This window comes from Xiphophorus maculatus, chromosome 12 (assembly GCF_002775205.1).
Source record: "Xiphophorus maculatus strain JP 163 A chromosome 12, X_maculatus-5.0-male, whole genome shotgun sequence".
NCBI classification, from domain to species: domain Eukaryota; kingdom Metazoa; phylum Chordata; class Actinopteri; order Cyprinodontiformes; family Poeciliidae; genus Xiphophorus; species Xiphophorus maculatus.
Window position 1 is genome coordinate 6692178 of NC_036454.1, and position 14363 is coordinate 6706540.

The 14363-nt window shown below is 35.4% G+C and overlaps 1 protein-coding gene across 5 annotated transcripts in view; it reads left to right on the forward strand.

Moving 5' to 3' along the window:
- The window catches only part of taok3 (TAO kinase 3), a 61585-nt gene that overhangs the window by 17458 nt on the left and 29764 nt on the right, over nucleotides 1–14363 (forward strand). For all 5 annotated transcript variants that reach the window (XM_023343612.1, XM_014470542.2, XM_023343613.1 and 2 more), the window contains exons 2-4: nucleotides 2882–3006; nucleotides 10624–10863; nucleotides 14085–14156. In XM_023343612.1, coding sequence (XP_023199380.1) covers nucleotides 10729–10863; nucleotides 14085–14156 — 207 coding nt within the window. In that variant the 5' untranslated portion in view covers nucleotides 2882–3006; nucleotides 10624–10728. The remainder of the gene's footprint in view (nucleotides 1–2881; nucleotides 3007–10623; nucleotides 10864–14084; nucleotides 14157–14363) is intronic.

Genomic DNA, 14363 nt, shown 5'->3' on the forward strand with positions numbered 1-14363 from the left:
TCCAAGCAACCATAAATACTGTGTGCATCATGTGGAGCCATGTTTAAAAAACACTAATAAGAGAACAAGATGAATCTGGAACCAGAATAGCTCTAAACTTGGCTGGAGTCTGTTTTCTATCCAACACTCCATCCAACATCGACTCATTTGGCCTCATCCTAAAAGCTGTAAGATATTTTGCCCTTGAACACAAATACAATTCAGGGCAGTTGACATGGTTTTCATGGCCAGTTAGCAACTCAGAAATTATGGCCCATGATTCATGAATTATGATTCATAGTGGTCAGTGTGTTATGCACCCAAAGGAATGGAAAGTAAAGGTTGTTGATAAGAATTCGATAAAGCTGTCACTTACTAAGTAATTGTTATCACATGTCAAAATTTTACATTTGCAATTATAGTCAGAATCCACATTTGATTGTAATTCAATTTTCTTAGAGGGTGTAAAAATTGGCCTAAATAGCTTAACATTGGTAACTTGATGAGGGTCGGTAAAGTTTTTGAGAATAAAGTTAAGGCATTTATACTACTAATGTTGTATTGTGTTCTTCTGTACTGTTTGGCAATCCACGAATTAGACACATAATGAATAATGTCTGTTACTGGAGAAAAGTTAACAGGAGCTTGTGTTGCAAGTCCTAGATGTCAATATTTCCTGTTTAAAGAAAGTATCTCACAAAGCAACTACACAGCTGTAGATGGCATGACTTTGTTTGGCTAATTTCACATTTGAAAGACAGAAAACTTTAAACTTTTTGTGTCAAAGCATCACAGAAAAATGCCCCAAAAATGTAACGCGTTAGACAAGAACTTTTATTTTAAGATTCCTAATTATTATTTAAAATCTAAAAAACTAATAGTCATCCAGACTAAAATTAAACTTACGTTAAGCTGCTTACAAATTCCTTGATAATGTTACCTTTTTCTTTTCAGTACATTTTGCTTGGCTGTTTTTAAGTAGCATGGACTGCAATCGATCATCTTTAGATAAATTATAATGAATCATCTTTAGTTCAAAATAATTATCATTAATTTTGGAGCTTTAAAGTAATAAACCTATAACTTTTTGAAGATTAATAAAAAAAAAAAATTTCAATGGATAGTCCATGAATATACCTTTCCATAACTGACTGGTCATAAATGCCAAGCGGGGAGGAGCGTGTGAGGGAAAGGAGAAGTGCAGCCTCAACTTTCCCAGAGGCTCATGCAAGCGTCAGTTTGTGTTATAAATCATTCAGAGTCTCTCAGAAGGGGCACAATACATTTTTATCCCTGCTCTCTCATCCCTCCATCCTATCACCCTGTTTTATTATTGAATACAGTTCCTTTGAGCACACAGTCTGCCACATGGCTCCATCAGAATCAACAAGAGGTTGGAGGATTAACTAAGAGCTCAAAAGAAAAGGGTTACAATTTATTTTTTAGGTGAAAAGGAGGAAAAAAAACATCTAATTTATTCAGAGTTCAAAGAAAAGTCACAGGATCATTACAGAGCTGAATAATGGATAAGCTTCAAGACTGTAGGGCTACTTGTAGAGAGTTTGTTTCTGTTTTTAGGCCAGTATGTGTTGCGGAAAGGTCAGCTCGTGTTCGCTGGTAACACTGAATGCTTCACCACCTGCTTGTCAGGACAAAAACGGCGCAGTAGCTGACAGCGCTCTTCTGTCAGGACAACTCGCTCAGATTTGATGCGTCTTTATGAATACATTGCATGCGTCTGTGTGGGTGAAGGAGAAATATTGTTTGTGCTTGCTGGTGGGTGAACAACTGAAAGGTTGTGTTTGTCCAGATTGTTGTGATCTGTCATTGAACATTAATAGGAGGTTCATGAAGAACTTGTTCAGCAGCACACAGAGGTCAAATCCCCTCCATCCCTCCGCTGTGTAAAATGGTCGTCCACCTGGTGGAAGCACTGATCTTTATGATCCACAGCATAAATAAGAGCAAAAACAAGTAGAAAAAATCCCAGATAAAATATAATTCCTGAAGTCTATTATTGCCTAAAAGCTGATACTGTTGGGATAATAACCACTGACAAATACCAAGGAGATGTTTAATGCCAGTTGAGTCATTACACAGTATGCTCCTTCTGTAGTCATATGAAAGCTTTACATGTGTTTGCACAGGGCGAGTATCACTTTTATCACTCTTATCTCTTGTTTTATTAGCCATTCAACATAAGGAACGTTTTACACAAAAAGCTAAATGCAGCCCTGATAAGAATGAATAGAAAGTAAACATCAGTTTGGTGTGTGGCATATTTGAAAACATTTCCATGAGCTCATAGAATCTCCTGGCAGTCTCACTGGATAAACTATAGAGCAAGGCTGCCACTAACAACCTATTTTCACTATCAACTATTTTTTTTTGATCAATTAGTCTAAAAAATAATTTCTTCAGAAAGTCACAAGTAATTTTAGTTATATTTGTCATTTACTTCACTCAACAAAAAAGTGACTCCTCCAATAAAAACTTAACACAGTGTTGTTTAAGTTAGAGTCAGAATATTCAGTATGTTGTAAACACCAAACTATATATATATATATATATATATATATATATATATATATATATATATATATAAAATTCAGCTGGAGAAATCGCAAGTCTCAAGGAAATGTCTCTGTAAAGAAAATGTTTACAAAATCCTAAAAGATTTTTACATAAAATCACCAACATTACTAAAGTCGATACATACTTTAAAAAAAAAAGTGATTATGCGTAACTCTACTGGTGTCTTAGATCTTCTGCCAATTTGTTTTCCTGGTTAATGTTGGTTTGACAAATATTTAAAGTCCACATTCAACATTTACTTTCCTGTACATAATAAAGAGCAATCTAACTAGCTCCTTTTTTTTCTTTCTTCCCCATTAAACCTCAGGAACAGTGTTATTCCAATCATGAGGGAAGCTGACAAAACTGCAGTTCTGGGTTTATTCTGAGGAGAGTGGAAAAGAGAGGAAGACTGAGGATAGGCTAACACATTCTGTCACACGTTTCTTACTGGTAAGTCATCACACACCTCACTCTCTGTTGCTTTTACTCATTTTCTTTGTTATACTCATCATGTCACCTACTTTTCACCACTGTAAGCAAACATTTTACCAACCAAGGTTTTTGTACCAGGGCATGCTCACATAGAAATGCTCTTCTTTGCACAGTTACATAAACAAACATGACAGCTATGAGCCACCCTTATACTAGGTCCTGGTTTGCCTTGTGTTGAAAGCTCAATGCTCTGCTGGCTCTCTAATGTGCAAACAAATAACAGGGTTAATCTTTTCTTCTGACTTTTACAGCACATTTTCTTAATTGTGTCCCAAATTTCTATTTTGCAAAACCACGTCACTCATTTCTATTTGTCAAATAAATGTAGTTTATTGAATATAATTATGTGATCTTAAAAGACTTTTGATGATACTTTAAAGTCAGAATTCAATACTTTGTTTTTCTTTAGGTGTAGTTTTACTAAATCAACTCCATATTGTAGTAAGTGATGAAAGCCTGAGGTTGATCCGTTGTTTTCGAGATCTTTTTGATTTGAACAGTAACATAAATCTGTCTTTGCTGCACTGAGAACCTTCAGCAATCGTTATAATTTGACCAAAAGTCAAGTGCGTGTTTGTGTGTGTGCGTGGGGGCGTGTGTGTGCGTGTGCAGGGCTGTTGGCAACCCTCCCTGCTCTGCTGAATCACATGCTGGTTAGTAAATAAAGGTTAGAGAGATAGACTGTGGTTGGACAAATAAATTGACTTGTAAAATAACTCAGCAGGCATAAAAGTTTGTTTTCAGGTGTATTGTTTTTTTTCTTAGCAGATGACCTGTTAGTTCAAAGTCAGATAGTACTAGAGTTGAATAATTATCCTCTGAAAATTTTGGTGATATAACAAAGGCTATCATGAGCTGAACTTTTGACTTCATAGAGAAAAGTAACATACAATACATTTCTAAGATAATTCTGGTAAGGGTTCATATGCCTAGGGCTCTGTTATACGTATTTATTGGTTTTATATCAACATAATAAAATTCATAAAAGTGCCTTGATTCAGGCATTTGCAAAGTTCTAGTCCCATCCTTTAATAAAGGCATTGCAATCAGTGCTGCATATGAACCAAACCATGCATCACTTCTTAAATGGATGCATATCTGACTCATCACATACAGCTGCAGTCAAACTGCAGTGAAACTCTCTTGTTCCTGCTGATGCTCCATGTGTTGAACTTTAAGTTAGTTCTGTGCTAACACTAGCATGTCTCCTTTTTGGTTTAATATGATTTTATGATCCTTTCTCTTACATCATATCACATTTGATGTGAGGAAAACCTCCTTGCTGTTATCCTAATTTGGGAGTTTTCTTAGGTAATATCTAAAAATCTGATTTTTACATTTTAAAAGTTCTTTTTACACCAATGAAATCCCTTTTGTACACACAGAAACTGTAACAATGACTGTGATTTTGATATATTGTACAGCACGAGAAAGATAACTGAGTTTCTGCTGTCGCAGCACAGCAATGAGATTTGAATAAAATGACTGTGCCAATTCCACACGTGTCAGATAGTTTGTATTTGTGAAAATTCTCAGAATAAACCAACTTCACAATTCATACTGAAACAGCTGTTTCACATGTACTACGTTTAAATTTCCTCTTCGTTAGCAAGCTGGTATTGTGCTTAAAATAAACTTTTTTTATTATTCATACAGTAACGAGGCTGACCCACTTACTGTAACGCAGAAGGCACACACATTCATACACAAGCATACGTCACACACACACGCAGTGCACTCTGAGGACTTTGATTTCTTCTGAGATGAGAGGCTCTGTCTGCTCACAGTATGTTTTATCTGTATTTATGATACAGAATTATTAAAGTGCACATTATTATTATTAAGAGTGTGTTTGATCCAACCACTCATCGACCAGCACACAGAAAAAACTTAAAGTCCTAAGCTTGCTCTTTATAATGCCATGGTAGGAGTTAAGGGAGCTGGATTATTACGTAATTCTTATGCTTTCACTTTGACACACATAAGTCTCATAAACTTCATCAGCACAGTTCTTTTCCCCCACCATTACTGATTAGGTCTGGCAATTTGAATCCCAGTAAGAATTCCCACAGTCTGTCTAATTCCTGTTTGTGTCTAAAGCTGGGAGGGGGTTGGCCTAAGCTGATAAACCCCCTGGCCATGCAAACCCACCCACACGCGCGCGGCACACAAACAGACACACATATGGATGCTTGTGTGTTCTCTCTATATATCTCAGCTGTATCTGTGCTAATGTATTTCTTTCCACTTTGTACATTGAAATGTGTTGATATTAATGTTCATGCTTCTATGTGCATTAATACTTTGTGATCACATACAGTCACTGTCAAACAGAACATCAGAAGGAGGAATGAATTAAATGAATGATGAAGGAAGAAAAACATTTTCTTTATCAAAGACTTTCTTTTTCTTGTTTAAGAAAAAGGAAGATTAAAGGGGAAATCTTAGCAAAGAGACATGAAAGAACTGATGAAGCTCCGAGACCAGCAGGATAAGATGGAGTTTTAAAGAAGCCTTTTATGCATCCAAGTTATCAATGTATTCAAATGCACACATTGTTATCAGATAGTTTCCTCCTTTTTGTTTCGGTATGCGATTGTGTTACTAATTAGGAACTTGTATGTGCTTTGCTTGCAATGAAAGGCATTTTAAAACAAAATAAATGCTTCTGGTTATTAGTTTAATTCTAAATTTGGCAGCAATAGATCAGAATTTACAAAATTCAACATTAATTTTTTTTTTACCTTTTAACTTTGAATGTTTGAAAAGTATTATTTACTCTTAATCAAATCCTTCCTTTATTCATTCATTGAAAACTTAAGACATAATTATGCCTGGAGAAAACTACAAAATCCTTGATGTAGTTGCAGCAAGCAGCCCTGTCAAGAGAAATTTAAAGCCTGTTTTTGTGGGAAATAAAATCTAAATGTTATTGTTGGTTATTTTTAATCAACTTCATCATAAAAAAGTTTACATTTACAAGGTTTTGATTTCATCAGGTGACCTAAACCCATTAATACCTTTTGTGTGACTTACTTTATACTGTATTTGAAGCAATATAACTGAAAGCTGTAAGTGTAAAGTACGAGATTTGGTTGCCAGAGCTAAAAACAGAAACTTCAGTTAATGCCCACAATAAACCTGGTCTTTTAATGACAATCTGGCATATCAATTAGTAAAGCACAAGAGGCTTAGAAAGGAGGAAATATCTGTATGTTAGGTCATGTTTATGCATTTCTTATGTGAGCATGTTGACCCACATTTAACACATGGATGCTTTCATGTACATGCATACATGTATAATTACTGGAATGAGGCTGAAGTTAATCTTTGGCCCTTTTATGTTGTGCATGCATCTAACATAACGGTTGAAAATGATTTTTTTTCACTCATCTAAAGTTTGAGAGGAGCATCAAGTTCATGAATTATTTTTGAGTTGCATCATAAAAATACAGTTTTGGATGTGTGTTTGGTATATGCGAAATATCAGGCCATTTTGGCATAAATTCTATAATCTCCTCTTTACAGATTAAAGTTTATATGTTGCATCGTCTGTAATGCATCATTGCAGAGACTGCAGTAATCATGCACATACAAACCAAATGAAGATGAGTAATGTGGACTTAACTTTTATTGATGGGTTTTTTTTGTATTTATTCCACAAATCCACAGTTTCTGGCTACACATCTGTCACTCTAGAGAAAGGGTGCCTAAGTGTGCCTGGGCACAAATTTTGTGAGGCCCCTGACTGCAATTTAAGAATGGTGGATGACGCAGACGGGGACTTTTTATCTTTAGTTGGGGCACAGTTATTGCCAACAAGTTAAAATCTTGTTACATTGGAAAGTGTTAGGTACAACACAAAGCTTTCATCTTTTAATAGCCACACTGTTTGCATTTTTGCATAAAACTTGATTTAAAAAATCTAAAAAGATTGACTCAAATCTTGTTCTCATTGCTGAGAATAAGCTAAAATTCTTTATATTTATTTCAGTCAAGCCCAAAATATTTTTTTTCTTCTTATAGATGGCAGACGTACAAAACCCCACAATGATTTGCACATAACTTTCCTACAAAGATTCTGACTACTTTATTTGTAAGACTTAAGTATTGCATTCTTAGTTTAATGTTGGGTAGCTAAAAAAAATCATCATATAGTTGTTTAGTTTTAAATTTTTATTAAATTTTATTTTTTTGCAAATACTTTTGTATTATATATTGTTATACTAGATTATTTTGACCCACGTGACAAAAAGACACCACTGCTATACAGTCACCAACATAATAAACTGTTAGAAAATGTTACTTCCCCTTTGACACTGAGTAAAATAATAAAATGGATTCCACACAACACTGTAATTTTTAGGAGATTGCCATTGTCATAGTACAATCTTGATCATGGGAAATCTTTATCCTGACAATAGAGATAATACAATAATGCCTATCCCCACTGGTATTTTGTGAGCAGTTCATACAGTTGTGCAGTAGTACACATGTAGTAAATAAATCACAGAGCACAGATTTAATCTGCCTAAGCTATTTGCCTAATCAGCTCTTTTAGAACAATACTCTTCATAGATTCAGACACGTGCACACACACAAAGCGACATTTTTTACTGGACTTGTAAGAGCTTTACCAAGACCCCTGTGTTACAACCTGTTGTTGCCAAGTTGCATCACTTATCAGAGGAAAGGAGAGGGCAGTAGAATGGAGCATTAGCAGGTGGAATGCAGCTTCTAATGATCACATAATGTGATGAAGCTGCTTCTGTGTTGTGTGTCTGTCTTTATCAAACTTTACTTTTTTTCTTTAGTTTTATTATGTCCTCACATTTTTACATTCTGTGTTAAGAAATCTGAACAAAAATTTATCACAAATAGTAATTTCACTATTTGTGAAATTACTATTTGTGTGTATTCATGTGTTCAGTTGTGCAGTGGGTGTGTGTTTCATGAGGAGAGAGTTGAAATTGATGTTGAGCCAGTTACTATCTGGAGAACTCAAAAAGAAGAGATGAGAGGAAGAGGGGCTGATGCAACCAGAAGACAGACAAATACAAAGTAACACAAACAGACACATTGCTTCGTTCCTCAGGTCAGCAAATAGACAATACATTTGTACACATTGTGAAATAAATACCATTCAGAAAAAGATGCAAGCATTAGAAATAGAAGTGTGGTTCTTTTTTGCTTGAAGGAAGGTCCACGTTTGTGGTTTTCACATTTCTTCAGTCACTGTTTTACCAGCTTTAAGCAGTTTTTTTTTTTTCCTTTTGGATATTTTATTTTTTACTAATTCACCGAGAACACATCAAAGCTCTGTTGGGTAGTTTACAACTTTCTTGTCTGCTAAATAAGATTTCTTAAGTACCTGAACCACACAAACCTTTAAAAATACTTGATAGGCCTTTATTTATTTATTTTTTTATCAAGGATCTTAATTGTATAAAGTTTTTTGTAATTTACCAAACATTCATCCTGGGCTTAGTCTGATGCTAGTGAGACAAAAATAAAATCTGTATTTGCCTTTAATGTTGGTAACTTGTAAACTTGTCAATGGGATTTTCACGTCATCTAAATGGTAAGCATGGAATGGAATCTGTTTTCATAAGGTTCTCAGCATCTTTTGTATGATTAAAAAATTATGATTTTTCTAATAACACAGTATTTTTAAAAAGTTCCAATTGTAAATATTGAAACTAAATGATGGTATCATTCTTTGATGTCTTTACAACTTTACTATTTTACTCTAATCTGTCACTTACTTGGGCAAGAACATGCAGAATTAGTGAGATGTTAAAAAATTAAGCAAAGGAAATCACAAAAAGTGTAAGAATATTTTAATGTCAGTCATTCCTGCAAGTTGCTATTTTTACTCTTATTTCAAGAGTGAGATGTTAGCATGCATTGGGTAGTGTACTACCTACTGCAAAAAATGTGCTCCTATTCTTATATTTTGGAACAGTTGAATTCTATCTGTCTTTGGTCATTCTGGATTATTAGATTTCTGCTAGAAATCTAAGTTGGAGCTTAATATCTCTACAGGGAATATTTAAAGATTGATGTTAGCTATGCTAATCATTAATTGTGGTAAACTCATGTTGAGTCAAAATGCTAAAGAAAGTTTACATGTCGGATCTATCATTTTGTTCATTTTGAAATAATAAGCCTGTTTAACTGCAGAGCTGTGTAACTCCATCTGCTCTCACTCGCAAACACACACACAAATTTAATGTCAGCAATTGACATTACATTTGTTGAGAACTCTTGTTTAGTAATTGTAAATGTTGAAACTAAATGATGATATCATTATTTGATACCTTTACAAAGATAAAGGTATGTAACTATTTAGTTAAATAGCTTAATTAGTTAAACTATTTAGTTAAACTATAAACTAAACAGTTTAAAGTTTACAACTTTAAGCTATTTAGAATGACATCAAAGTCTAAACATATCATTACATTAAAGCTTCTTTAATGTTAAGTAGGACATTAATGTTACCCATAACCTGTCTTATAAAAGAGTGAAAGAGATGTGCTGTAATTCTTTTAGATGTGTTTTATTTGTTAAAATCCCATAACTGAATGACTATAAAAAAGTTTTATTAATAAATTTCTTTTGTCATTTTCATTGACGTAAAGAGACAGCTCCCTAACTTCGGGCAGTTTTTGAGAAGATCATTGTTTTACCATGGGCATTTAATTCAACAGCAAGTTGAACATTTTTGGTTTATTACAGAAATGAGCTGAGATTAGTATCAGCAGGTTGAGCTGCACAAAAACGGTGATAGGAAATTGGCCACAAAATCAGATTAAAAGAAACTTTTTCCCATTCAGAACCTCAGGACGGTCATCTTTGTGCATCTGGTGCCACTGAGGCAGACTGCACCAAACCTTGCCTTTAAGACTGATATTTCTGGGATGAGTGTGATGGCTTATATCCCTTTAAGGCCAGAGGATTAGAATGATGCTGATGCTTAGTGTCTTTGCCTGTGTGTCTTGTCAGCTTCCTCTGTGTGGGGCCATCCTTTGGAGCCAGATTTACTTGCTGCATCTGGCTGATGTGCAGAAAGATTTCATGGTAGACAGAAAAAGAACGAGAGACACTGGAATCAGAGATGTCGTGCGACTGCGCACATGTGTGTGTTGCATGTGCATTGGAGCTAACTGGAGCAGTTTGTCCAGGACGCATACACGCTTGACGGCCTGGCTGCAGCCTTGTAAAACGCAACTCTCTGTGTTGCTGTAAGCGAATGCATGCACATGTACAACTGTTACACACTGTGCATGTGCGGATGTGATGAATCCGTGACTCAACTTCAGCTGTCAAGCTTGTGCGTGTTTGTGTGTATGTCTGTGCAGCACCACAAAGCTTCATCATCATGAATGTCTCCTTTTTTAAAATCACCTACCAACTGCCTGGAGTCACTAATAAAAACACTTAATGTACAGACACATACAGGCATATTAAAGGAACCGAGACATTTGTTGAGTTTAGCATTTTTTTTCCCCAAAACTTGCATGGAATAATGAAAACCTGAAAAGTTGATGACGTTGTTTTGAACTGTGTTCCCAGGTCTAGCTGGCCAATGCCGGGCCCGTCGTGGACATCTGGTGGCGGTAGCAGCAGCGGCAGTGTGTATGCGATTGCGGTCACCGGCGCCTAGCCCATGTCCAGCCCATGATGCCGTCATCCACACGGAAAGGAGTCCCGAAGGATCCCGAGCTGGCCGACCTCTTCTTCAAAGATGACCCGGAGGAGGTCTTCTGTGACCTACATGAAATCGGGCATGGCAGCTTTGGAGCTGTCTACTTTGTGAGTGCTGTCCTAAAAGTTTATCAGCAAAAACAAGAAATTAAACATTTGTTTAAGTTCTTAACTGATCAAATGCCAGTATAAATGGAAATGTTGCTTCTTAATGTTATTTCTGATTTAATCCCTGTTGTCTATCTAAAAAACCTTGAGAGTTTTGTAGCTTAAAGTTTTGGCAATAATGCAGTTTAAAAATAATAGGTTGCTGATATAACTTTTTAAAGCTTAGCGTAATATACAACTAGGTTTAAACTCTTTACCACATGATGGAGCATTAATTCACAGTTATACCGTTAAAATATCTAGTTTAGTTAGTCTTATTTATTGTTAATATATGGATTTAATTAATCTATAATGACTCTTAAGGTGTAAAGTCATCCCCTCTCAGCACATTATATGATGCCTTTAATTTTAATCTTCACTAACTACTCATCAGGCCTTTGATTTTAAAGCTGCATGGAGGCGAGATGAGAGAATGTTGCATCTTCGCTCTTTCTTCTCCTCTTACGGATCTTTTTTCCGCACTCCATCCCACACTTCAACCTCAGATGTAGAGCTGGGGCGATTAGCCCCCCCGTATGGTAAACAGCTGTCCTCTTTACATGGAATAAGTGAAGTCGATGAAGGGGTTTCATTTTCCTTACTGCTATGGCTTTGCCATCTTTTTCTTTCCACTGTCAGTCGCAAACATGTACAAATGACCACAATACATCAAATGTTAGACAAATAATGTCCAGTGCTGTGTTCACTTTAATTTTCTTCCAGTTTAAAAAAGTTGAGGTGATCGTCAGTAATCATAATTATCACAGATCAGTAAACAATAGTAAAAAGAAACAGAAACAGTTAGCAATGGGAAACAAATACTAATCAAAATTGAGGTTTACAACCTCAGTTACAATGCTACAGATTTCTTCTGTAATTTCTTATTTTTCATGCTTGCTTGTATTCTTCTTTGCAGAATTGCTTTAATTAAGCTACTTTTCAAGCTTGAACTGTTTGTGTGCGGTTATATTATAGCAACTCATTTGGACTTAGGTCCAGAATTTTGACTATGCCTGGTCTGCTTTGGGGTCTTGTCCAGGTGTGGTTAATGTGACAAACTGAAGGCCAGACATTTTGCTTTGGGATTTTCTGTTTGAGAGCTTCGCTGTGTGATGATCTGAAGAATTTAAGCCTGAATAGAGGAAACATGTTGGGCACCATTACATTCTTACAGCTCTCTAGATTGTTTACTTCAAATAAAACATCGATCTTCTATATATTTTTTTAATTATTATTTTATTTCAAAGTGTGTATTTCCTGCTACAAATCCTGATAACCTTTTTTCAAAAGAAAGGGTATGTCTGTAATTTATAGACAGAAATGTGCAGTTATTTGCAGCCACTCATTAACCTTAATAGAGATAATTATAATGATAATCTGTATTTTAGACAGATCAGAACTTCTCTCATTAATATTTTAGCATCTGCATAGTCATAGGACAAAGAGATTTTAATATGAAAATCAAAGTCTGTTTCTAAAATAAATCTCCTGTGGAAATAATGTCCTTGCTGAAAATCCACTGCTGAATGAAATACAGGCCATCTGTAAACATGGGAGCCATGTGGCAGCTGGAAAACCTGGAGCACTAATAATGTGCTGGGATTTCTGTAGGTTAATGACAGTGGGGAAGCACAAGTTCCTATATGTACGTGCATTTTCTCTGTTTTTTTTAGGAAAATGCATCCACGACAACGGATGTCTATATTTTCTGTGCATAGAATCAAAGATAAACTCTATTATTGAGGAAAACGGTTTTATATCCAGACCACTTGGGTGTACAGTGAGGAGATTAAACCGTTATTAATGACTAACTGAACCCCACATCTTCTCCCTACATTCTGGGATAACAGCCTTTATGAAAACATTAACTTTCATTTCAGTTTCACATCATTTTTTGAGCATACATAAACTGACGGTCAATCGTAGGGATGACATTTAAAAAACATAACAGCTGAAAGTATCTGTTATCCGCTGTCATTTGAATCACAAGAAAAGACTGATTTATTTGTTACTGAACTGAAGCTGAGATTGGGATTCAGACTTAGCTCTCCCTTGGGCCAGATGCTTCCAAGTTTAACACCACAGGGTTAAGGTAGTCATGTTGATCTGGGCTGACAGCTCACACACTTTACAGTAGCTACAGAGAAACCATGTGGCATGCACCTGCAGGTTTCCCTGATTTACAAAGCTTCCATTTTGTGGAAGAAAGTTGATATTGTGTATGCTCTATGATACTTTTTATGGATGAAATTTATCTGGTCATCCTATGTAACTCCCCACACCAATACACAAAGTTAATGTTCAGGGTTTTACTCTAATTTTAATCTAATGCTTGTGCATATCCAGCTGTATACAGTTGATGTTTACATTAATATGATTGATTTAAACTTTTACCGGTGTTCTTCAGTCTTTAAAAAATCTTACATTTCTTATTCTCAATATTAGGCTTCAAAATGTCTTGAATATAACCAAATTATTCATACCAGCTTAGATTTAGCTGCCTTTTTAAAATTTATTTTTACTATTGTTAACTCCTTCGCGTCATAAAATGACTGCTTCACATCATTATATGCTATATATAGGTTTATTAGATGCTTTTACAATTAAAATATTGTTATATTATCCATAACAAGCTCATAAGAAGCAGTCAGTTTGACAAATTGCGTTACATACATTCCAGTCATACTTGGCATATAAAGCTAGATGTTACAAAATTATGTATTTTAGGAAGCCCCACTTATTGTATTAAGTTACTGATTTTGCAACAATACTTCCTGAGAACGCATGTGGTGATAGTGGAAAGGAATAATTCCTGTTTAACAGGAAGTAAGAGGCTTAGTCTGCTGGGGTTTGAGAAAATAAAGCATATCCACAAAACCACAACAAAGCTAGTCCAGCAACGCTATGGTCACAGTTAGTGGCATCATCTAGGAAGAAACGCAGCTAGAAAGAGATTTGCTAAGCCAGTTGTAAAAAGAATAGATATAACTATTTACAGCTGTAGCATTTTCAATGGCTTTGTCCATGGCAAACTCTAGGGTCTTCACAGAAAGTTAAGTAGTTCAACACAAATGCCAAGACGAGCAAAAAATAAATGAAAATTCAAGAGGTTCTCGGATATCTTGCTGCCTGTACTCCTTTGTTTTCTCTCAAATCTGTAATCTGCTCGTTTTTCCTTTCAGGCCCGTAACTCCTACTCCAATGAAGTGGTGGCCATCAAAAAGATGTCCTATAATGGAAAACAGACCACTGAAGTAAGAAAATATTCACAAAGTCAAAACATGTAACTTTTGAATGCTCTGCTGCAGTTTAGTGGTTTTATTTTTCCAACATGTTGCAAAAAGCTGAAGTTTGAAGGGGACATTTTATGACAAACATCAGCTAACCTTTCTTTGTGACATAGAGTTTGGAGTTGCATAAGATTCCCAATCTGTATTCTGATTGAACATGACATGATAAAT